The 25,332-nt window shown below is 44.4% G+C and overlaps 1 protein-coding gene across 1 annotated transcript in view; it reads left to right on the top strand.

The window, feature by feature from the left end:
- Window positions 1-25,332, top strand: part of WWOX (WW domain containing oxidoreductase) — an 870,330-nt gene that overhangs the window by 38,763 nt on the left and 806,235 nt on the right. The window contains exon 5 of the mRNA XM_040982331.1: window positions 14,688-14,794. Coding sequence (XP_040838265.1) covers window positions 14,688-14,794 — 107 coding nt within the window. The remainder of the gene's footprint in view (window positions 1-14,687; window positions 14,795-25,332) is intronic.

Genomic DNA, 25,332 nt, shown 5'->3' with positions numbered 1-25,332 from the left:
AAAATTTGATAATGTATAACAGTTGGGGGATAGATTTCATGAAGTAAGTTTGTAATAAAGAGGAGGCCTGACACAGTGGCACAGAGATGCAGGCGTTAATAGGCTGTTGACATTTGGACCATTTCTCTCTCCTTTAGGAAGACACCTGCTTAGTACGTTTAGCTTCAGTTATACAAATGCCAAGCATGGAAGCATACGTGTGTCGGGGGGTGCGTGTGCCTTTAACCCTGAAGGAAGGAAAAAGTGTCTTCCTTTATAGTCTCGCACAGAACACGTCTGACACCAGATGTGTGGATTTTCTCCAACTCCCTGGCTAACAACTGGGAGAACGAGCGCAGAGCTCCCCGGGTCTGAACCCAGTCCCTCGGGATTGCCCCCGTCTTAGACCAACTGTCAAGTTGCAGATTGTCACCTGCACTTCTGATAGTTGGCTATCCCACGGCTCTCTTGTCAGGCTTGCTGATTTACTGGAACAGCTCACGCAACTTGGAAACATATACTTAAGCTTCATTGATTTACTATAAAGGATATGACAGTATTGGAGGAATGGCCGGATGAACATAGGGCAGAAAGGGGGCGTGTAGCCTTCCAGCGCCCCCATGTGTTCACCAGCTGAGATGCTCTCCCATTGCTTAGGGCTTCTACGTAGTCTTTTACAAAGGAGGTGGTTGGTTTAGTCATGTGTCAGAGTGGTTAAGCTGATCTCCAGCCCCTCCCCACCCCTGGAGGAGGGGGATACACTTGTCATTATAAAGTTGGTTCCTCTGGCAAGTAGCCACCAAACTCCAAGGGTCATTTTTTTTTTTAGATTTTTTAAATTTTATTTTTATGGTGAAGTCAAATATGTAGAGAGAGGAGGAGAGACAGAGAGGAAGATCTTCTGTCCAGTGATTCACTCCCCAAATGACCACAACGGCTGGAGCTGAGCCGATCTGAAGCCAGGAGCCAGGAGCTCTTCCAGGTCTGCCACATGAGTGCAGGGTTCCAAGGTCTTGAGGAGTCCTGGATTGCTCTCCCAGGCTACACGCAGGGAGCTGGATGGGAAATGGGGTTACTGGGATTAGAATCAGCTCCCATATGGGATCCTGGCGTGTTCAAGGTGAGGACCTTAGCCACTAGGCCACCACACCAGGTGCCCAGGATCGTCTTAATAGTGTAAAACCTCTTGTGTCATTGAAAATTTAGTTTTTTTAAGATGACTCGGGAAATTTCAGGGATTTTAGGAAATTTATTTCCAAAATCAGGACAAAGAACAAGTAGTATTTCTTACCACATCACTGTAGCAAAGAACCACTCCCCCCCCCCCCCCCCGTCACCCCAGCAGGGACATAGTAATTGTGCTACTAGGGAGGGCAGGTGCCAGCCTGCGCCTGCCTTGAACTCAGACCACACTGCCCACTGGGCCCATTCTCATTTTGTGAGTCCTGTAACCCCTAGGAATGTGGGATTTCTCTTACGTGCAGTGATGACAAGGACACTTGGTTGGGTTTTCGTGAAGAATACCTTGGAACTAGATAAATGTATTGTGTAAAGTCCTTGGCATGGGGCCCAGCACATGGGAACCCTCCCCAGAGTTTCTTCCTGCTTGGAATTTCAGCCATCTTCTCTGCAGATCATGATCCTTGGAAAATAGATTGTTCTGGATAGGAATAGACACTTCTTGTCTTTTTTCACCTGCCTTGATTGCTCTGTATTAAAATTCATAAAGGCCCATAAATTATCAATTAGATGTCATTCAGTTTGTTATTTTTAGTTCTTACTCCAACAGGCATGCTTGCCTGTGTTAAAAATTGAAATAGCATAAACATTATCAGATGCATAATGTCTCCCTTGCCCCTAACCAGTAGAGTAGCTCTCCTCCGAAGTCACTGCAGTCAACTCCCATTGAAGCGTATACCTCTCTGCCCGTGCCGCCCATGAACGCTGCTCCGTACTTCCCATTCTTAATAACGTATAATGAAACGTTTGCTTGCCTCTCCCTCCCTCTCTCATTCTTGTGAAGTGCTATATAATTTATTTAACCTAATTGATGTATATTTAGGTTGATTGCAGTTTCTTTTTTTTTTTTTTTGCCTGTTACAGACAGTGCTGTATCAAATGTTGCTCCCACATTTTTGTCCATCTAGATGAGGCCATTTAAGGGATAAATTCTGGCTGTGGAATAGCTGGGTCAAAGGGCATGTCCATTTAAAAATTCGATTGATAATGGCCCCGTTGCCCTCTGTGATGCTGAGCTGTTTTATATTGCTTTCCACTTATTAATAAACGTGGTTGGCTGGTTCCTACACACCTTTGCTAACGTGCCTATTTCCCAGTGTCATTGTCCTTCAGCATCCGTCTTCACCGAGCCTGTCTTAGCCACAATGATTGTAATCTTCAGGCACTTTTTCTTTGATTCCTAACCAGGACTGTCACCAGCAGGTCAAATGAGAACTCACCCACCCAGCACAGTGGCGGCACTCACTGGTAGCCAGCCCAGGGTCAGTGTCATCCCTTGAGGAATCTTGCACAGTCACTTGGACTTTTTATTATATAGCTTCATGAAACACGGCAGCCTCGGTGTTGTACTGCCCAAAGCACATAGATGCAGCCTGACAAAGTCTGAAAAAGATGTTCCGCGGGAACTCACCCATTTCCTGCTTGCTGTGTTCTCAGCTCGTGAGTTGCTGCAGATCTGCAATACAGCCACAGGGGTGTTGAGCAGGCGCCGCGTGGCGCTCGCTGCATGTAGTGCAGTCATTTAAAAGCAGGGCTGCTTTGTGACTGGCTTTCCACAGTCCTACACTTTCTACAGAGCTGGCAGCCGTGGCTCATGTTGAGGAGGAGCACTGTGTAACTCCTTGGACCTCCGGACGATATAATTGAGATGGTGAGGAAGGTAAACGTGATAATTCAGGTAACTAAAAGTAACTGCGGAGATGGAGGCCTGGGCTGGCATGTTGCAGCTGTGACATTGACCCGTGGCCATGACTGTGTGTCCTGAGAAAAGTCCTGGGAGAGCTGGATTTCCATGTCGTGTCGTGGTTGGTGTCACATCACTGTCATTTCATTTCCGGTCATCAGATCACTTTGAGAAGTATGCTTCCTGTACTTCAAGAAAGATCGGGGAGAAACTCATCCTTCAAACTCGAGGTTGGTGAACACAAAAGCTGCCTCGAAATTTGGATGGTTGCAGCTGTAACTCAGGCTAAAGGAGTTAGCTCATCTTCATGCTTTCTTTGTAACTGTAGGAAGAAGACATGTGCTGGAAAATTCTGCCACTTGTTACTTGGTCCTGAACATTGCCTTAGTTCTGCTTCTGTGGGGGATGGGGGTCACTGTCTCCATGGCCTCTTAACTGTGTGCAGTTACAAGCAACATTTGTCTCCAGTGCTTCACAATTATAAATTAATAATAACTATCCATTAGAAATTGTGGGCATATTGAGCCCCCAACTCCTTTGGGCATCTTAATAAAAATGATAATTAAAACCATAATTTACAGTAAATGGGGACACTGCCCAAGTACATCCACAACATGGAAAAATTAAAAAAAAAAAAAAAAGAAAAAAGGAACAGTCCTGGCATTGAGGAAGGAAATTGTCTTGTTCCTAGCTCCTCATTCTGGGGGAGGTTTGTTAGTATTTATAGGGGACAGAATCTGAGCCTGGTTATTCTGTGCCCCTTGCGTCTGGACAACCTCGGTCCACCAGTCCATTCTGCTGGCGAGTCTCACTGGGTGTGCCACCTGCTCTGCGTCTCTTCATTGTCCTGCACAAATCCCTTCTCACTCCTCGCCTGGGAAGAGGGGTCCTTAGCCTCCTCAGCGGTCCTGGGGCACCTCTGAGACCTGCTCAATGCCCACACTCAGCTCTAGGCAGTCACCAGGTGTGGGGAGGTGCTTTGCTCTGTAAGTGGCTTTCCATTTGAGGGAGATTTGCCCTCTCCTGGATGGCCTCAGGGCTTTCCTATCCTCAGTCAGTCCACCATCTGAAGGCACATTAAATGGACAAAATTGATAAAATAATATTTCACAGTGTTAGTCTAGGCACATTGCTTTCCTATCTCCCCACCCTGAGAGCCTGCAGAAGAGCCCTACAGTTTTAGCATGGTATGTGGAGTTTCCTCTTCATTGCATTTCCTGTGCCCCATTCCCATGGACTCCTCACTGGTCCTTCATCTTTATTTGCTATGTAACAGGTGTGTTTGCTTGCGTGGTTCCTCTATTTCCTTCTATCCGAGTGTAGTGGTTGGTGCAGTTTCTGCCACCACCCAGTGCCACTTGGGAAATGCAGAGATGTTAGCACTGCTCATCCCGACCTTCGTAGGCCCTAGAGTCCTTGCTTTTGTGATTCTGTGTGCAAAAGCCATGTGCCACTTGCCAGTGTTCCTGGGTGTAGCTGGCATCTGATTCTCTCGGGCTCCAGAGAATAGGATGGACACAGCCTAAAGGCAGCCTCAAACAGGTCAGGAGGAGTGCTCTTTCGGATTTGGTATTTGCAATGTGAACATTCAGGTTGAGGTTGTTTGAGTCTCCCCAGATAGTGTCCAAGCATCCAGGGACTACAGTGGCCTGGCAGGTAACACCACCTGTGCCAGTGCTGACCACCTATGGCCACCTGAAAGGCCACTCCTCACCTCTGTCTGGTGACACTCAGATCACCTGGCTGTCACCAAGTAGGCTTGCAGCCCCTGCATGCTCTGATCCTAAGCTGCTTTATGGAAGTTGGACACCTAGCTTTGGTTTATGTGATCTTCCAATTTTTTTCTTTAAGATTTCTAGTACTTATTTATCTGTTTGAGAGACAGAGTGACAGGGAAAGTAGGGGATAGAGGGAACGGGAGAAAGAGAGGGAGATCTCCTGTCTACTGGTTCATTCCCCAAATGCCCACAGCAGATGGGCCAGGAAAGTCAGGAGTCCAGAATTCCATTGAGAGCTCCTTACATGGGTGGCAAGAACCTGAGCACTTGGAGCGTTCACTGCCATCAAGCATATTAGCAGAAAGTCCGAAGCACTGAGTAGCTGGGACTTGAGTCATATATGAGGCGTAGGTGTCCCAGGCAGCAGCGTGATCCACTGCACCACAGTGCCCACCCCTTTTTAGTGCTGGGAACTAAATCAGGAAGGTAGCAAGAAAAGAAGACAGTAAGGAGAGAGTGAGGGTGGGCAAAAGACAGAATGCGGGTGGAAAATAAACAAATCTCTGAGCTTGATTTATCTTGTAACACTGGTTTGTAGTCTCTCTTCTAGAAATTAAAAACTCGTGTAGGATAAGGGGGTATTTAATTTTGTGTGTTTCAGTTTTATAATGCTTGAGTCACTCTCAAGATTTATTGATGTATTTGAGTGGCAGAGTTACAGAAAGAGGAGAAAGATCTTGCATTCACTGGTTCATGCCACTATTGGCTACAGTGAGTGGGCCTGGGGCAGGAGGAAGCCCAGGAGCTGGGAGTCTTCCTGGTCTCCCGTGTGAATGCTGTGGCCCAAGGATTTGGGTCTTCTTCTTGGGTTTTCCGGGTGCTTTAGTAGGGAGTTGGACTGCTAGCTCAGCATTTGAGACTTGAATTGGCACCCATATATGTAGGAGACTGTGGTTTAAGCCTCTGTGCTACAGTGCCAGTCCCAATACTTGAACCTTTAAAAGCAGGATGGATGGATGGACACACACACACACACACACACACACACAGATAGAAATCTTCTTTCTTCTGGTTTATTCCCCAAATGGAGGCAACAGTTTAGGTTTAGTCAGGGATCAGAAACTTCATCCTGGTCTCTTGCTCGTGTTGCAGGGACCCAAACACTTGGGCCGTATTCTGCTGCTCTCTCAGGTGCATTGACAGGTAGCTGAATTGGAAGCAGAGCAGCTAGGACTTGAACCAGCATTCCGTCATAGGATGTGAGCATAGGATGTGACAACGTAACCCACTGTCCCACAGTGCTGGTCCCTGTACTCGGATCTTTTGCCTCTGAAGCCTAAAACCCAATCATCAGATAAAACCTCCATGGCTGCTTAATTACCTGATTGCATCAGAGGTAGCAAGTGCTACGAAACTGATGATAACCTTTGTTTTAAAGTGCCATCTTTTATTTTCTTTCTCTTATTAGCTTTAACTATTCTTCTGAATGTGCCGCTGCCATCTTCATGCTGTTAGGCTGATTCAATTTAAACATTGTCATGAAGTTAATTTTTTATAAGATGAATCAGGTTATTAAATTTAGTAAACCATTGCCTTCATTATTTTGTACAAACTTTGGCACTGTGCAGGACTGGCTTAGCCCCGCTACATTTAGCTAATTAAAGTGGCCATTAGCCACAGCTTACGGGATTGGGGGTGCTATCCTCATGGGCTTTATCCAGAGCGTCTGCAGAGGTAGCATTATTGAAACTTTTTTAAAATTTATTTTTAAAGCTCCACGCTCTGGAGCTATGGTTCAGTATAAAAGTGTTGTTGTCTTTCCTGTCAAACCATCATCTTTTGAAATACCCACATTCTGTTACTGCCCCAAAGGCAGCTGTAGTGGGTGAGAAAATGGAGCAATCTCGGCGGCTTTTACAAACAGATGAGCCATGTGTAATGTACCTCACAGATAAAGCAAGACGTAAGGCTCAGACGTAATTGTTCCGGACACGACACAGATGCCTGTGTCATGAGTGCAGCCAGGGACTGTCGGAAGGAGAGCGGGTACAAGCCTGTGCCTGCAGTCTGTTGCTGTTGTAGAACCAGATGTGTGTCTCATGGGAATAAAAAGTCCTTCTCCAAAAGGCGAGCTAGCACAGCTTCACACATTTTTTCGGGGGGAGAGGAATAAAGCTGTGTAGAAAGACAGCATGCTTCCCTGCACAGATTTCTGGGTAGTCTCTGTCATTCAAAGCTGCAGTGACACTGTTGCTGGGGCAGCTTCATCCTTATTTGTTACTAAAAAGGGACTCAGATGGCCTGGTGTGATAGCCCAGCAGGTCAAGTCCTCATCTTGCACATGCCGGGATGCCATATGGGCACCACTTCCCATCCAGCTCCCTGCTTGTGGCCTAGGAAAGCATTCAAGGATGGCCCAAAGCCTTTGGACCCTGCACCTGTCTGGGAGACTGGAAGAGTGTCCTGGCTCCTGGCTTCAGATCAGTGCAGCTCTGGCCATTGCGGCCACTTGGGGATTGAATCAGTGGATAGAAGATCATCCTCTCTGTCTCTCCTCATCTCTGTATATCTGACTCTCCAGTAAAAATAAATAAATGTTTAAAAAAAAAAAGGTGGGGGGCTCGGAAAGCTAGCAGTATTGTTACTTGAAATGACTTGAGTTATTTTATCATGGTCTAGAATGGGGGCCTCATGGCAGTCGACAAGAACCCTGAATTTCTTCTGCAGACATTTGTTGGGTCCTCCTGCGCCCTAGGCCTGTTGGGTACAGAGGTGAAGGCAGAGAGCCCAAGAAGCCTGCTGTTGGCCTTGTAAGATGCGGCCCACCTGGCCTTGTCTGTCCCACGTGTGATTGATGGTAAATGGCTGAGAGTGCGTCCTCAGCTTTCCCTGTTCTCCTGCGTCATTTCTTCTTGGAAGGCTCCCTGATGAAAATGTGATGAAAACTATTTGTGATCATTGCTTTGACCTGGTAACTTTAAAGGGACAGAGTCCAGGATTTTTTTCCAACATCCTCAGGGTGTGTGAAGTCCTGGAATGACAAGTGAAGTCATTTTTGGCTACTCAGTGGTGCCTCGATCTGGCTGTCAGCATTTCATTAGCCTGACTGATGTTCTCCATCAGTCAGCAGAATTTTGTCCCATGCCTGCTCTTAGCCAGCATCTGAACTGAGGGCTGTGGGACCGTCTTACTTCTCTCTGTTCCTGCAAACCATTGAGGTATCTTTTGCTCACTGGTGATAACAGGTGGAATTAGTACCATAGGTAGAAACGAGCAACTCTAGGGTTGTTGTCTTCATGCCCTTAGGATTTGGGAGGATTGACTTCAAACACCTCTTATTGCGCGCACCAAATGGATTTAGAGGTTCAGTATTTCAGATTTGAAATTCTTGGTGCATGCATTTACTTTAACATCTCATTTCAGGGTCAGAGGTCATCCTTAGGTGAATATTTAAGTGAATAGTTTGGAATATGGAATTTGGTAAATCTCAGGAAGTGGCGTTAGCTTGTCTCAGGAGTGATGTTCAGGTGTGCCCAAGAACCAGCACTCAGGCAAACGCAGTGGTGGAGGGCCATATCTGATTTCCTTGAGTCCTGACATGTACGCCAGGCAGCCAGCTCCTGGGTTGCTGGTGGGCGTGGACCTAGAAGAGTTTTTGCAGCCATGGTGACTGTGCTTGTGTGGTAGGTTTACAGTCTGAGAATAGGTGCAGGACTCCATACCAGATGTTCTGAAGAACATACCAGTATGATGCCTCCTGTACTTACATCTTTACTACTTTTCTCCCTATTTTGTAGAAAATCAAGTTTCAGGTGCATTAAAGACCTTAAAAATGGGTAAAGCTAGAGCCAGCATGATGAATCAACTGGCCAATCCTTTATGTGCAAGCACTGGCATCTCATTTGGGTTCCAGTTTATGTCCTGGCTGCCCTGCTTCCCATCCAGCTCCCTGCTTGTGGCCTGGGAAAAGATTGGAGGATGGCCTAAAAACTTGGGATCCTGTACCTCCATAGGAGACCTGGAAGAACTCCTGGCTCCCGGCTTCCGGTGGGCTCAGCTCCAGCTGTTATGGCTATTGCAAAAGTGAATGTATGGATGGAAAATCTTTCTCTTTGTCTTCCCTTGTTTCTGTAAGTCTACTTTTCCAAGAAAAATAAATCTTTTCTTTAAAAAAAAAGGTAAAGCTGGCACCAACACCAGTATGCCAGGTTACTGAGATTGGTTTTTCCCTCTATACTGTGTTTTCTTTGATTAGTATTTTATATAAATTGGCTGGTCTCATGAAGATCAGTTTTGGAGGTGATACAAATGAATACACTTTAAGATTCTTGAACATGTTGATCTCAGAAAGGTTGTATCCTAATTTTCCTTATGCATCAGTATATTCTTAGAAGCAATAACGTGTGATCATTTGGCATGGGTTTGGCTGAATTATGGGATTGCGTTCGTTAGTAGGATTGATTACTTGGGGTCTTCAGTGTTCATAGAAAATGCATCTAATGAAAAACCGCATATAGTTTTCAATTATTTTTGCACCCCAATAATCAACTTTTTACTCCCATCTTCCCACATTTATATAGAAGCTTTTCAATATTTTCATTTCTTACATTTTTTCAGCAATGTTTTTCCAGGAATTTGTATTTTTAACCTACATATTCAGTTTAGTGTATAAGGTTGTCTGTTATGTCTTTTAAAGATATTTTTTAGGTTTGCATGATGTGAAGCCCCATTTTAATGTTAAAATTTTAAAGGCTACTGTCCCAAAATATGAATGCCATAAAAGCAGCAGCACAGATTTAACACACACAAGTCCATGAGTCTGGGGATGAGCCGTCACCACAGTGTGTGCCATAAACATGACCATCACCTCCAGAAGTTTTCTCCTATTTTGTTATTAGTTTTGGAACTTTTATTTATCTTTTTATTTGAAAGGCAGGAAGAGAATAACAGAGATCTTCCATCCACTTGTTCACTCCGCAGATGCCTGTCAATAGCCAGTGCTGGGCCAGGTCAGAGCTAAGAGTCCAGACAGAATTCAGTCCTGGTCTCCTTCCTGGGTGGCAGGAACCTAGGCACGAACCTGCTGCTTCCTGGGAACATGGAGTAAGTGGGACCTGAGCAGAGGCACATGTGTTGTGCCCATTGGCATTTTAACTACTAGCCAACACTCACCCTGGTCATCATTACTACATTGTATGGGGTATTTTTGTTCTGTTTTTAATTTTTCAGAAGTATATATTTTGGTTAAATCTCAGAGATTAAGAGGAGGAGACAGATGGGGAAAGACAAGAAAGATTTCTAATATTGCAAAGGTGAACCAGGAGAGAGCAAGCGAGAGAGAGGTCCAGAATTGGGTCCAATGTCAGTTTCTGTGGGACCGGCCAAATGCTCTTCCTTGTAGGTGAAGACACTTCCGGGCCAGCCCCTCTTGGAAGATGTGATGTTCAAGCTCGTACTGAGTGACCACACGTGGGTGGTGACGTGCTCCAGAAATACGTTCTCACCCCTGGGGATGGCTCTGCGTTCACCCTTCAGGCTTGGGCTGGGCATGCAGCCAGAGTGAGGGTTCTGCCCTCACCCCATCTGCATGGGGTATCTGTATGTGTAACAAGAGCATTTTCGGTGAGAGCATGACCATTTAAAAATATTAAATACACAGTGCAGTATTAGCTATGGTCACTATGTGTTATGATGAATGTCTTTACTTTCTTCACCTTGTGTTCATGAAACTTTGCATCCTCCGACAATTCCCTGTTTCTCCTGTCCTCAGCCCCTGGCAAGCCCTGTTCTCTCTGCTTACCTGAGTTGGGTTGAGATTCTTCATGTTAGGTGGCACTAGGCAGTGCTCGTCCTTCTGTGTTTGGCTTGCTGCACTTTGCGCAGTTCTTCAGCTTCACTCATGTTACTGCCAAGTGATAGGGCTTTTCTTCCCTCCGGGACTGCAGCATCTTCCACCATGCACCTGTGCCTCTTTGTCCTTTTCTGTGTGAAAGTGGACGTTTAGGTTTCTTCCATGTCTTGGTTGTTGTGTATGATGCTGCAATCACCTCACAAGTGCAGCTGTTTCATTCAGAGCATGGTTTCAGTTCCTTTGGATTATTCTCAGAGCCAGGACTCCCAGGTCCTAGGCTGGTTTGTTCTTGGAGGAACCTCTATCCTGTTTCCCATTTCGACTCTGCCAGTTTCCACTCTTCCCATGGAAATCCATGCCTACTCTACTCACATGTTGCGTGACCTGTCCTCACCTTCCTTGTATGTCGTTAACGCCCCAGATCACCATCAACCATGACGTAGCTATGTTCTCTACGTTTTGGTCTGTCAAACATTTAAGTTTATTTTAATGAAAATGTTTTGTAGCTTTTATTGCAGTTTTTGAGTCTAATTTTTTTGTTTATGCAAAAAATACTTCTATAAGAATTTTTCTTGTGTCTTACTGATTTCTAATTTAATTTCTTTGTGATCACAGAGCATGCTTCCAAGTTTAATTTTCTTCACACCTGTTTTTGGCTCTGCACGTATTAAACCTTGTAGATAATCTTAAGTGCTTGAATATGTGGCTTGCTGTTATGTTGAATGTTTAGCATATTCAATTATTACCAGCTTATCAATAATAGTTTTCAAGACTTCCATGTACTTTAAAAAAAGATTTATTTGTTTTTATTGGAAAGTCAGATATACAGAGAGGAGAGAGACAGACAGAGAGGAAAATCTTCTATTTGCTGACTCACTGCCCGAGTGGCTGCAATGGCCACAGCTGAGCCCATCTGAAGCCAGGAGCCTGGAGCCTACACTGGGTCTCCCACACGGGTGCAGGGTCCCATTGTCTTGGCCCATCGTTGACTGCTTTCCCAGGCCACAAACAGGTAGCTGGATGGGAAACAGGGCTGCCAGGATTAGAACTGGCACTTATATGGGATCCTGGTGCATTCAAGGTGAAGAGTTTAGCTGCTAGGCTACCATGCTGGGCCCATCTATGTACTTTTAATTTGCATATTCTACCTGTTAGAGAGGGATAGGTTAAAATCTTCTGCCATGATTGTAAATTTCTTCTCCTAATTCTGTCAATTTTAATCATATATGTATGAGACTCTATTATTAGATACATATAAATTTAGAAGTGCCATATATTCATGATGGATTGAAATGTACTATTATGGATATAGTCAGCTTTTTCTCTTATATTGCTTCATGATTTAAAGTCTGCTTTTCTTGACATTTGTGTAGCTATACAAGATTTCTCTGGGCATATGTCCTATAGGATATGCCTTTCCGTTTTCCTGGCTTTTTAAATCCTGTGTTTAAGATTACAAAGATTAATACACATTATTTGTAAGGAACATATTGCATGTGTGTATTAAGATGTTTGTGTTTTAATGGTAGTCTTTAGTTTATATTTAATGTAATTATAAATGTATTTGGGTTGGAATATACCCCCTCATAATTGGCTGTCTATTTAACTTGTCCTTTATTCTTCTCTCCTTTCTTTTTTTCTTTCTTTTTTTTTTTAATTCTGCTTCTCCATTAGTTTGTTAAATTCATTGAGAATACAGTTTGGACCTTTGATTTAATAAAGTCTCTAAAAAGTAGTGTTGTATCAGTTCCTGAGGGGCCTAAAACACTTTGATCTCACTTGTTCACCTTAGAGTTTGCATGTTCTTGTTGCCCACGGGTTGTGTGTTATTGTTAATGGTAATTCTTGCTACATATTTTAAAACTCACAAAACACTATTACTATCATTTAGGCTTTTCTGATCTTTGTGTTGGTGTTTGTTGCTTTTTGCAAAAATCTCTGGATGGACTCCCAATGAAAGTGTTTACTATATGACAGTAGGATGCTGGACTCTCTGCCAGTGTCCATGCCCACAACAGTGAACATATGACTGTACGAAGAACTATACTTTAGCAATGATATAGGGGAACTCGGTTGGGGCGGGGGGAGGAATGGGGAGGAGATAAGGGAAATCCCAGGGGCCTGTAGAACTGTATCATAAAATGATGATGATGATAAATAAATAAATAACCAAAAAAAAATCTCTGGATTTCCACTTTGTATCTTTTTCCTCATGCCTGGCGAGTCTCCTTGAATATTTCAAGTCTTGGTAAAGACACATCCCCTCAGCTTGTTTGTTCAAAGTTTGTTCTTTACATATTTTCTGAAGTGTGGGCCTCCCTCTTGGGGAGCAGTGCACTGAGTGCCACCATCTGTGCATGGCATGTTAGCAGGTAGCTGTTACAGGACTGTATCTCGGGCACCAAGATATAGGATGTAAGCACCAGAAGTAATGGCTTAACCCCCTGTGCCACTACACTTGCCTTGTAGTACGGTGTTTTCTTCTGTGTCTGGCAACTAGATACATAGTTATACCAACATGAGACTTTTGACTGCCTTACAGTAGAAATTGGGAAGAGATCAACTTACAAACCAGCAGTGTTGCATGGAGGAATTTGCTCAAGCACAAGGATGATAGGATGGCAGGAGGCTCTGCCAGCTAGCTTTGAGTGGAGCTGGGTAGGGATTTTCATCAGGTGCTGAGACAGGTGCTGTCTGCCTCCACACATGGCACTTCAGTGCCGACTGGCCCGGAGTTCTGGCTTAGCCCCTGCATCCACGCCTCTTAGTTTGCACCTGGCCTTGGTATCCTGTAGAAGTTCATTTCTCTCTCTTTCATACATGGTGCTCAAACTGGTTGTGTTGCTCACTGCTGCTTTCCCACCCACAAAGGTCACCTGTTGCTCATATGGGGCTATTCTGTGCATTTGTGCGAGTAGTGTAGGGGAAGTCCCAGACAGGACACTAACGGTGTTCTTTTGTGATTATTAATGCTCCTTTCTCCCAGATGGTTTGGAGCTTGAGGGAGCCACCTGGGATTGGCAGTGGATGCTTGTCACATCTGAGGTGCTTGATTTTGAAGTCCTGTTTCTTTCCTCAGTCGGGACAAGTCACTGCAATGCAGTCAGAAACTGAAAGACATGTAGCTAGGTTTCATTCTTGGGAAGACTGGACCAGTCTAATTCTTCCTGTGATGGCACAACCCTTTAGAATCTCAATAGAAAATTCTGTATATTTGCCAGGACCACCTTGGTTCACCTTGAGCTCAAATTTGTCTTTCTCCATTTGTGAATATGCTGAAAACTCAGCTCACATTCTCAACAACTACTTTGGAACTTGAATATGCCTTGAGATGCCAAGTTCTGACAGTTCAACTTTTCCAGATCTTGACTACCAGAATTGTCAATCATGGCATCTCTGTGAGTTGAGTATATATACATGGCATATGTGTATAAATTATTCTTGCCTGGCTTTTTCTACTTGTTCTCAGTGGAAGGGTGGTTCTGAGAAACCTAGGTATCTTTTTTAGAAGAGCTGAAAGTGTGTGTTGGAGAGTAGAGCGTAAGTCTTTCCTTTTTTTCAAGATTTATTTGAGAGGTAGAATTACAGAATATAGGGAGGGAGGGAAAGATGGAGGGAGGAAGAGAAAGAGACTGATTGATTGATTGAGAGAGAGAGAGAGAGATCATCTACTGGTTCATTCCACAAATGGCTACAACAGCTGAAGCTGAGCTGGTCTGATGCCAGGAGCCAGGAATGTCACCCAGGTCTTCCATGTAGATTCAGGGGCTCAAGCACTTGGGCCATTTTCATCTGCTTTCCTAGGTGCTGGTGCTGCAGACAGCTCCTCCACCTGCTAGGCCACAGCCCTGGTCCCCGGGTCTTTCCGTTTAGCACAGGGGCTGGTGATTACTTATGCTGAAATGGCCAGCCATGCCGTGAGCTCACCCCTGACCCTGCCTCTTCATGTTAGCAATCACTGTGACCCTAGGTTGTTTTCCCAGACTCACGTCTTTGACTTGCAGGGCCACATGATGCTCGGTTGCCAGGGACTGTCTTGTGCTCTGTAAGGTATTTTATAGCATGTCTCCAGACATTTGTGCCTGTCCTCTATGGGGAGTAAAGTTCCCTCTTGTTGAGAACAACTTGAGGGAGGTACGTGTGCTCAGCTAAGGTCACTCCCTCTAGCCCAGAGTGTCAATGTTGTTTTTAATACTGACTTTCCTTTACACCATAGGGTTTGAAACTGCCAAGTCTTTTGCCCTCCATGGTGCCCACGTGATCCTGGCCTGTAGGAATATGGCAAGAGCCGGTGAGGCGGTGTCACGCATTTTAGAAGAATGGGTAAGTACTTGCTGGCTTTTTTTTTTAAATTGTCAAGTACATGCCAGGCTAAACACATGGAGGTTTTAGTGCAGTGCATAAAGTTTATTGCTCTTGGAATAAGATCTTTATTTTTAAAGTCATCCTTGCTTTGTTTACTTTATGAATGAAAGGATGAGCGAGCCTGTTATGCACGCATTTGTTTATAGTTCGTTGTCAATGTCATTTGTTTTGTTAGAGGTTTGAAAATGTTTACTCATTTAACTCATTTACTAAGAAAATAAAACATGGTTGACGCCCTCTGAATGCAATGAGGAGCTTGTTATGCTTACAGTTTTTAAGATTGGAAAGGAGTAGACTTTAACCCTTCCTCTGGTTTTTCGCCTCTCTGTTTTGTGTTGATGTTGGTGTGGGTATCTCTGTGTATGTATCTGGGAGGAAGGGTTTGCAGTGCTTGTGGGACTAAGAACATGGTATCAGGCAAAGCAAAATCCCTGTCCTCATGGGCTTATTGTGCAACTAGGTGCAATAGACCATAAAAGAAGGATCAGGTTTAACATCTAACATGATGTCAAGCAGGCCTCCTCACAGTAAAGCATGATTAAGCAGAGGCTGGGATGGGGTGGTCAACAGGGTCCCCTCTAACATGACTTTGGTTCCAGGATGGGAATGAAGTAGAGGTGAGCCGGAGATGCGGGGGGAAATGCATGTGTGGAGACACAGCCGTGTCTCATGGTCTGTGGACAGTGAAGAAGAGAACGTTGGAGGGTTTGAGCTCAGCCTGGATGCGACAAGTAGGCTGCATTCACTCAAGGATCTCTGAATTACATGCCCATGATGGGTACTGGGTCTTCTGTTGGGGACAGGCAAACACTGCCTCTGTGTGTGTGTGTGTGTGTGTGTGTGTGTGTGTGTGTGTGGCTCGCAGCCCATCGTGGGAGATGGATGGAACCAAGGAAACATGAGCATCAGTGTAAAGTGGAAATGGTGGGTATTGGGTTTCATAGAAAGGACCCAAAGAAGAGATCGTGGAGCTGACATCTCAAGAAAGATCTAGGGCACAGATGGGATTGGATGGAGTGGAGACAGGGCTTGTGCAGTGGCCCTGGGAGATGGAGGGGGAGGGGACAGAACTTCTGACTAGGGCAGAGTGTGATGGTGCCAGGTAACTCCTGCCTAGACTGTCTCCACTTGCTAACCACCGTGAATGTGTTTTTTTTTTTCTTGGTCATTTGAAGAAATAGTTCATAATTTGCTTATGAGTATTTCTGGTGTTGCAAGCTGAAAACTTATAAAAGTTAAAAAACGAAGATTTACTTTTGTCTTAAATATGGTTTTAGTGAAATGTTTTAAAGTTACTGTATTTTAAATGAACCTTCTCTTGACCTCACTGGTATCATTACATTTGTATAGGTCTTTATTTTTAAGTTTATTTGAGAGACATACAGGCAAGGAGAATGAGGAAGAGGGAGAGGAGAGACAGAAGGAGGAGGAGGAGGTTGGGGAATGGAAGGGATGGGGAGGGGGAGAAACTGCAGGTTGCTGGTTTGCTCCCCAAGTACCTACAGTGTACTAACTAGGACTGAAGCCAGGAGCTAGGAGTTACTCCAGGTGTGGACACTGGAAATGGGAACCCCATGAATTGAGCCATCACTGATTGCTGTGTCCCAGGGCCTCTGTGTCCCAGGGCCTCTGTTGTCTGGTTGTTGGAATCAGGGGTCTGCACCAGCCAGGAATCCAGGGGATATCCCCTGCCATGGGATGCCGCCCTCTTAGCTCGGATCCTGCTTCCCAGGGCCAAATGCCTGCTCCTGGGTCATTGATTTTTTTTTCTGGGTTATTGATTTATTTTTTTAAAAGCCAGGGCCTGAATTTTCAAATAGGAATTGTATTAAAGTACTTCTGATTTTAAACTTAAAAATTTTTAATAGCTTGTTTTAGGTGGATTAGTAGTGGTCTTTAGAGATGTGTAAAGAAGAGGAAAAATGGTAATGCATGCATTTGATTGGAATCTTCATGCACAAGAGAATGTTTGCAAGCACGGCGTGGAAGTTCTTCCTTGTTCTTCTCCTGGAAAGTAAACACTTAAACAGTTCTTGTGCCTTCTTTCAGAAAAAGGTCATGCACACCAGCAAGCGTATGTGTGTACAAGCACACGCACACACACCACACACGCAGAACAATCTGTAGGGTTTTTTTTTTAACACATGATTTTATTGGAGATCAATTTTATTGTGTTTCCCTGCTGCATGATACTCCACTGTGTGCTTGTGCTGTAAGTTGCTTAACTAACCTCCATTGTCATGGCTATCTAGGTTATTTGTATTGTCTGGCTATCTCGAGCAATGCATTTTTTCCAGTTTAATTCTTTCTTGCATCAGTCTTTCCTGTGACTTTGTTTAAAATAGGGTCTAGACTAAGATATAGTGCACATTCCCAATATATGTGCTGGTGAGTGTGTGCATGAGTGAATCTCGTGGGGGATTCCTGATTCAAAGGCGAATGCATGTAAAGGATGGGTGGCAGTTTCCCAGTTGTTGTCCCAGTTTCTCTTGCTATTGACGGCCTAGATGGATTAGTACCTGCTTTCTGGCAGCAAGAAGTGTTATGCTTCTAGAAGTCGGCCCATTTGTGTTATGTTTTTAACTGATAAGGTGAACTTCACGGCTCTAAAGTGACCCCAGTGTACAGAAACATTAGTACAGAAACCAGTCTTTGGAGATAACGCTGACACACAGCTGCTTTCCCATCTTTAAGTTTCTTCTCTTAGGATGTACTACGTAGGAGCACAGATTCTTTTGCATTTATTGTGTTGTCACTGTTGTCTGTGTGAAGGTAGGAGTTTCTTAACTTGCTCTACTTGTTTGTGAGCTCTTGTTTGTGTCTCAGTCTGTCTGGAACCTGACTCGGTTTCGTGAAGAAGATTGGATGGGTTGAACTCAAGAACTCAGCACTGAGTCTATTCTTTCCTACATTTTACCCACAGTTGGGGCCCTATGACTTAATTTCAAGCGATAGACTGTTACTGTTCACATTCATTCTGCCACATAGCATGGTGTCCGCCTGTGGGTTTGGCATTGTGAGTCAACCAACTACATATTGAAAATGTTCACAGAGGTGGCATCTGAGCTGAACATGTAAATACTTTTTTCCTGCATTATCCCCTAACCAGTACAGTGTTACAGCACTGTATTAGGTACCAATCTAGAGATGATTGGAAGTATATAGGAGGGTATGCACAGGGTGTATACAGAATCAGTGCCGTGTTATGTCAGTGACTTACATGTCTACAGATTGCAGTGTCGGGGGGTTCCTGGAACTAATCCACATCAGGAATTGAGGAGCAAAGGATATCAGAATATAATGAATTGAAATATCCATTCACTATCAGGAATATGGGGAGGGAAACAGAAACAAGCAAGATGCAAACACACAGAGTTTTATACATTTAAATTAGTTTTTATGGGTTACAGACTGAAAAATTTCAGCCCCCCCATCTTGTCTGTTTCCTCTTGTCTTGCAGGCCATTGCTGGTGGCTTGAAATGTGCACCAGCAGCCATCCTAACATCTTACAGTGCAGAGTGTGTCATATCCCAGGGCTCTGGCTTGGTGCAGTTGGTTCCCATGCCATCGCCTTCCTTCCCTGCCTTTGGTATTTGTGGATCTGGTGCCCTTAGGCCTTTTTGTTACCTGGGGAGTTGATCTGGTTTTTCATTAAATACTAGCTTCTTGTGTTCCCTGGAAGGCCTAAGGAGGGGTTCAGGTCCCCACTCCTCTCTTCTTACTACAGTTGAAAATTTTATAAATTTTAGCTTCTTGATTTTAGGTCTCTACAACTGTAAATTTAAAACTTGAGGCTTGTTTTTACAGGCTTCCCAATTGATTTGTTTGAAAGGCAGAAAGGTGTGGGTTGTGGAAATGGTAGAGTTGGGAAGGTGTGGGGAGAGGTGGAAGAGACAAAGAGAAATTGATCAATCTTCTATCCACGGCTTCATTCCCCTGGTCCTTACAGTAGATGGGACATGGCTGGAGCCAGGAGTCAGAAGCCAGGAACCCTATCAGGGTCCTAAGAACCTGAGCTCTCTCTCATATGCTGCCTTCCCAGGCATATTAAAGGAAACTGAATTGGAAGCAGAACATCAGGACTTGAACAAGTGTTCCAATATGGGATGCTGTGGTCAACCAGCTGCTCAATCTGATTTGTTACAATGTCAGTTGCTGAAACTGATCTTATGAGGCCTGGAGCTGTGACCTAGTGGCTAAAGTCCTCTTCTTAAACACACCGGAATCCCATATGGGTGCCGGTTCTAATCCAGCTCCCTGCTTGTAGCCTGGGAAAGCAGTTGAGAACGGCCCAAAGTCTTGGATTTCTGCACCCACATGGGAGACCTGGAGGAAGTTCCTGGTTCCTGGCTTTGGATCGGCACAGCACCGGCCATTGCGGTCACTTGGGGAGTGAATCATAGGACAGAAGATCTTCTCCCCTTTCTCTGCTGCTTTCTGTATATATCTGACTTTGCAATAAAAATAAATAAATCTTTAAAAAAAAACACAGTGATCTTATCAAAAAAAGGAGGTTGAGTAGAGATGAAACAGAAAGGGGTGGGCAGCCTCTTGGTTCATGACTAGGACAGAACATAACGAATAGAAAGAAAGGGGGACTGTTGTGAGTGGCGAGCCTGCCTGCCTGCCTGTGCAGAGTCTGTATATCCTGAAAAGAACTCAATGGGAATGCCAAAGAACTCACAGTAGGGACCAGAGTGTGAAACTCTAGTGTGTACTGGGGCTTGAGAGAGCCCACAGGTCAGGCTTGGTGGAACTGGACTTGGACTGATGTGGTCAGAAAGATAATGACTTTTTCTTGGAGTTATTATTCAACTCTCTCCTGAGCTGAATAATAGAAATGAACCTATTACACTTTCATATGGAAACAGTGATACAGTTGTATTTAGTTTGGCAAGGAGGTTGGGGCCCTGCGAAAGACTTCAAGTCCAAGCGTTCCTAACTTGTCTCTTAACTTGGATTAAATATGGCAGCCAGTAAGATACAAGCATCTTGTAGCCCAGCTACTCCTGCGTTTTTTATGGGCATTTGCAAGGTTCCTAAAACAGCCCAAAGAAAGCAGGTACTTCTTGAGGTGATACTTACTTGGATTGACCTAAGTCCAGACACTGAGTCTCATCAGTGTCCTAAAGCTGGTGATCTTGTCCCCTATCCTTCACTCCTATTCTTGTTTTGGCAACCAAAAATGTCTGTGGGCATTGCCGTTGTCCACCAGGAGTGCAAATCATCCCAGCTGACAACCTGAAAACATGTTGTTTTATAATGATACAGGCCAGATGCTGCTAGAGCCCGTGGCTTTGGGTATGTTTCTTAGCTTTTCTGAACTTCAACTTCGTCATCTGTAAGATGCAGATTATAATATCTGCATCAAAAGATATATGTGGTCATAGAAAATGCATTGGCTGTGTGTAAAGTACCGACACATTGTGTGGGTAGATTAAGTGCACAATTAAATGGTAGCTGATGTTATTAGTAGTGATAATGCTCGTCTCTTTCTTATACATGGAAGTGCAAAATGATGCTTACTTTTCTTAACCTCTCCAAGTGGCTGAGAGGGGAGTTGTAGGGAGGATGTTTATCAGCATGATTCAGATGGAGTTGCAGTTAATTCTTTTCCTGTCTTCATATGTCTGGACTCCTACACGTTAATAGATGTGTATTTAGTTTGTTGATTGGTATTTTCCAGTGCCGTTTATATTAGCACTCAACTGTCATTTGAAAAGCCATCTTAATTATTTATGTGATTGCTTTTCCTTTTGTATTTACAAAGAAACACACTTTGCATATATTTGGGAAAGATGATTAAGGGATTAGTCATCAGGAACAGCAAGCAATGGTTTATATCAAAATGGTTATTGAGAAAGCAGGGAGATGAAGGGGAAAAAAGAAAAGATTTATTAGCTCATGGTAATAGAATATGAGTGTTTGAGGGAGGGCGCATGCTCAGTTGATTGTAATTATTCCAGTTTTAAATAGTGTTGGTCTGGGGTCTCTGGTTCATTGCAGTGGAGGCCTGTGGAAAGCACCAGCAATATTATGCCATTGGCGCCTCATTGATGAACATTGGCGAGAAGGACTATAACATTTTTGTCAGATATGGCACACTGAACACCTCCTGCGTTAAGAACACGGACTGGACATTTACTGTGCTTTTCATAAATACTGACACTCTGCATTTTCATGTTATGCTAGTACGGATGGACTGGGGGCTGGGTAATGAATTGCCTGGACTTAAAAGAGCTTCCGCAGAAATCTGGCTATGATTGGGTTCTCTCAAATCCCCTCGATGACTTTTGAGTGGGCTTTGCTGCTTGTTGGCTTTCCCCAACCTCCTTAACAGGAAAGGCTTAAGACCTGCTTTTTTTTTTTTTTTTTTTTTTTAAAATAAGACCTGTAATTTGATGTTGCAGATGGGAGGAAAGGTCTGATGCCTTGTTCTTTCCATGATGGGTGTGTGTGTGTGTGTGTGTGTGCGCGTGCGTACGCGGGCTGAAAGGAGATGTGCAGGTGGGTAATACACAGGTGCAGGTCACTGGCCTATCTGGGCTGGTGACTCAGCTTGGAAAAGATGGTTGGTGTGTGACGCATCACAAGTTGTAGGAGTCATAGCCATTGTTTTGAATGATCCCTAGCTAAATGAAAATATAAATATAAATATAAATGAAAATACCATTGTTGATAGTTAATAGATGATTAAGGAAAGTTTATTCTGAACCAGCAACTAGGTTTATTCCTCAATTGTCTTTATTAAAAAATTGTTTTTCTGTATAGCATTGAATTTTCAGCAAAGAAACCATGATGTAAATAGGCATGTGAACCAGCAATAACTCTGTAAACTGCTCGCTTAAACCAATATTCATACTCCCTAAGGAGGGTGGAGTTGTGCAGCTCTTCCATGGCACAGTTCTGCTCACCAAATGCCAGGTTATTACTGTCACCTGCAGGTACGGCTGAGCAGTCTTATTTGCTTTTTTACAGCATTTTATTTAAAATACGGATTTATATTCTTTGAAAGGCAGAGTTCTAGAGAGGAAGGAGAGAGAGAGAGATCAAGAGATTGAGAGAGAGACAGAGATCTCGAGATCGATTTTCCTTCTACTGGCTCATGTCTTAAATGGCCGCAGTGGTTGAGTTAGGCCAAAGCCAGGGGCCTGGAAATCCATTAACAGTGAAATGGGTATTCTGCATGTTAATCTCAGTGCGGGTGAAGTCTTGAATCCAGAAGAAGAGGAATAATTGCTTAAGCACACACAGCTGAATGATAACATAGCGAGTCCAGGATTTGAAGCCACATGCTATGGACCCCCTAGGTCATATCTGGTATGCACTGTGCTCCAGATAGATGTTTTTCAAGTTCTTCTGTTGCATCACAGATGTGTATGTGTTTGTGTGTCCACAGCATGAGCTGACCTATGGTGCCCTGGGGAAGACGGTATTCCCTGTGGGTTTTTGTAATCCGATGGAGTTGATGAACCTCCCCAAGGGAACCGCTTCCCATCCCTTCGCAGACTTCCCTTTCAAATTTCACGAAGTGTATTTAACTGTTCTACTTAAGTTGCTCATTTGACCTTTCTTGTCACAAGCCCAGGAAAGATTCTTTATCAGATAATGAATTATTCATCCTCCCCATAAACATAATTGGTTGCTGAAATATTCTGAGTTTCCGCTGTTTCGAGAACGCCTGAGATTTGTGCTTGGCATTTACCATCTAAGTTTTCCATTTCATTGTTGCATTGACTTGTTCCTGACTGTTTTGTGCTGTTCTTTCATCACTGCATCTGTGTCTTTACTTTGTTCATTTGTTTCCTGGCCACTGCTTCCTACTCTTGCTCTTGAACTGATCTTTTCAAACTTTGTATCCACTGTAACTTTTGTATAATAAGGGCTATGGTTAGCTGCAGAGTTTTGAAGCGAAAGTCAAACAGTTGTGGCTAGCTCTGATCCATCCTCCCCATAACTTGAGACCGAAAGCAGGCATTCCCTTTCATTCACATGGAGTCCGTTGTGTTCTCACTAAGTGATGTTGACATAGTTGGAGGAGAATGATTCCATGTTTGGATGGTGTTTGGCCAGTGTTTGACAATTCTGTTCCTTGCCACTTGGCCGTTAGACTCTGATTTAAAAGGGTGGGAGGAACCCATGTCTACAACTCTTCTTCCCCTTTACTAGGGGGCAACTTGAGACCGTTTCATAAAGCAGCTGTTAGAGTTAACGGAGAGGCAAAGAGCCTTGTGCTGATGGACGGACAGAGATGCAGTGTTGACCATGGGCTGAGACTGAGTCAGTGCACCTTGCAATAGGTTAAGGCTTATTCTAGACAAACATGGGAAGCAGAGATATTTTTAAATTTATTTTTTAAGGCAGCCAGGCAGAGGAGAGAGAGAGCCCCTGCTTTGGCATCATGAAGACCTGAGTTGCAAGCTTGGTGGGAGTATGTGCTCACTCTGCATCTCTGGGCAGATCTGCTCCTGTCTTTGAACCTGACAGTGGCTCTCATGGCCATCAAAGGAATGGAGCGAAATAGCACACACAGACTTTTGCCCAGAACCTGGCACACAGGAGAGAGTTTGTGAATGGTGGAAGGCTCCTCCCAGACGAGTGCTTAAAAAGCACAAAGCACTCACAAATCTTGTTGGGAAAATGCTTCTTCTTTATCTTATTTTTGGCTGTTTCACAACCTCATAGACTATGTGGATTAAACAGTTACTTTTCACAAAGAAGTTAGAAACCTGAAATGAGGTTGCCAGCATCGTTAGGTTCTTAAGACATTCATCTCTCTTTCTGATTTCTTGCTGTGTTCTTACCTGGCAGAGGAGGGAGGGAGGACGCTGTTATCCCACTGTGAGTGCACTGCCCTCTCATCCTGTTCACCTTCCAGAGGTTTCACTGCTCAACACCGTCATATTGGGCATCCGGATTTCCACCTGTGGGCTGTGGGGTGCACACATGAAGTCTCAGAGGCGTGTTCCTAAGCCCTCCCAATTGATGTCCTTCTGACAGACAAAACACATTTATTCCATTCCAGTAGTTCCCCCAATTTTAACTGATTTCAGCTTCAACTCTAAAGTTTACTTTTTAATATATATATTTTTCAAGAAACAGCATTTCTTCTCCTCCCCTCAAGTTGATGCTGAAATGAAGTCAGGGGTGGGGGCTCCTTTTATCCCCCTGGGGCACCAACGTAAACATCCAGTCCTCAGAGCACTGCCCCGGTGCGGAACCAGCTATCCTTTCTTGGAGGGAAGATTTAGTGCTGGAGAGTAGAGCTGCAGAGTCTTCCCATGCTCTTCCAGATTTGAATGTAGACACAATGAAGGGAATGTGATTCCCGAGGAATGTCCTGAAAAACGATGCGATTTCCTCCTGGCTCACCATCTTGAATCCCTGGTTGTGGGGGAAGCTGTACACCGTGTTGTGAGAACACGCAGTCAGGCCTATGGAGCAGTCCATGCAACAAGCAGTTGTGGCTTCCCATCCCTCAAAGCCACATGCATGGCCTTTGTGGAAGTCTCAATAGCCTAGGGACTCTCTCAGATGATTGTGACCTTGGTTAGCACAGGCGTGTTCTGAGACCTCTCCAGTCAGACCCAGCCAGCAGCCAAAATCATTCCTGAACTCTCCACCTGTGAAAAAGACAGTGTGGCTTTGGGGAACTTTGTGACAGAAGTGTATAACTGACATGGGCGCCATAGCACCATGGGGACAAGGATCTCTGAGAGAAACTGGACAGGACAGGACATGTGGACTCATCCAGTGAGCTCCTTTAAATACTAGGGTTTCCGAGTGCTCAGGGTCGGCTACCCTGACCTCTTCTCCAGTGCTCAGACTAGTGAATACAGTGGTCTTGACCAGGAAGCATTTAGTGTTGGCATAGATACCACCCCTGGTGCAGGAACCTCGCTGTCCCCAGGTAGCGCATCCCATTTTTATATACCTTTCAATTGGAAAGTTCTCCCTGACATTGAGGTAGAGTCTTTGTCAGAGTTGCCCCCTCCTCCCCGCCCCCCACTATTGGCCCTGGTTCTGCCCCCCTGACTTCTTCTGGCTGCCTTCTCATCAGAACTCTACTAATACTTGCATTTCTCAAATTCCCTAAATAATAAATCCAAAGTTATTGAAGATATTGAGTTACTAGAAGTTGGCAGTGAGACCGACCCCTCTCATTTCTTTGCAACCCCTGTCTCCTTTTTATTATTGAAGCTTGGGATGCACAGTGGTAAGGCTAGGCAGCTGGGGAGCATGTTGGCGTCGGTATCCGGCAGCACGTGGGAGCCCAGACCTGCTTTCCTTCCCTGGAGTTAATGAATCAGAGCAAACGAAGGGCACAGGCTTGTTTTCAATGACTGGGGACCACTGTACTTATTTACCCACCAATTCTCAAGTACTAATTGTTCTGACCACAGCGCCCGGCTGCAAACCGGGTAGCTGGGAGGAACTTCAATGCATCTTTGTGATGGCTCTGTTGTTGTTTATTGAGAGGGACTAATTAACTTTG

This window comes from Ochotona curzoniae, unplaced genomic scaffold (assembly GCF_017591425.1).
Source record: "Ochotona curzoniae isolate NIBS_2020 unplaced genomic scaffold, NIBS_Ocur_1.0 contig_3622, whole genome shotgun sequence".
NCBI classification, from domain to species: domain Eukaryota; kingdom Metazoa; phylum Chordata; class Mammalia; order Lagomorpha; family Ochotonidae; genus Ochotona; species Ochotona curzoniae.
This window is presented reverse-complemented; position numbering and strand designations above follow the sequence as displayed.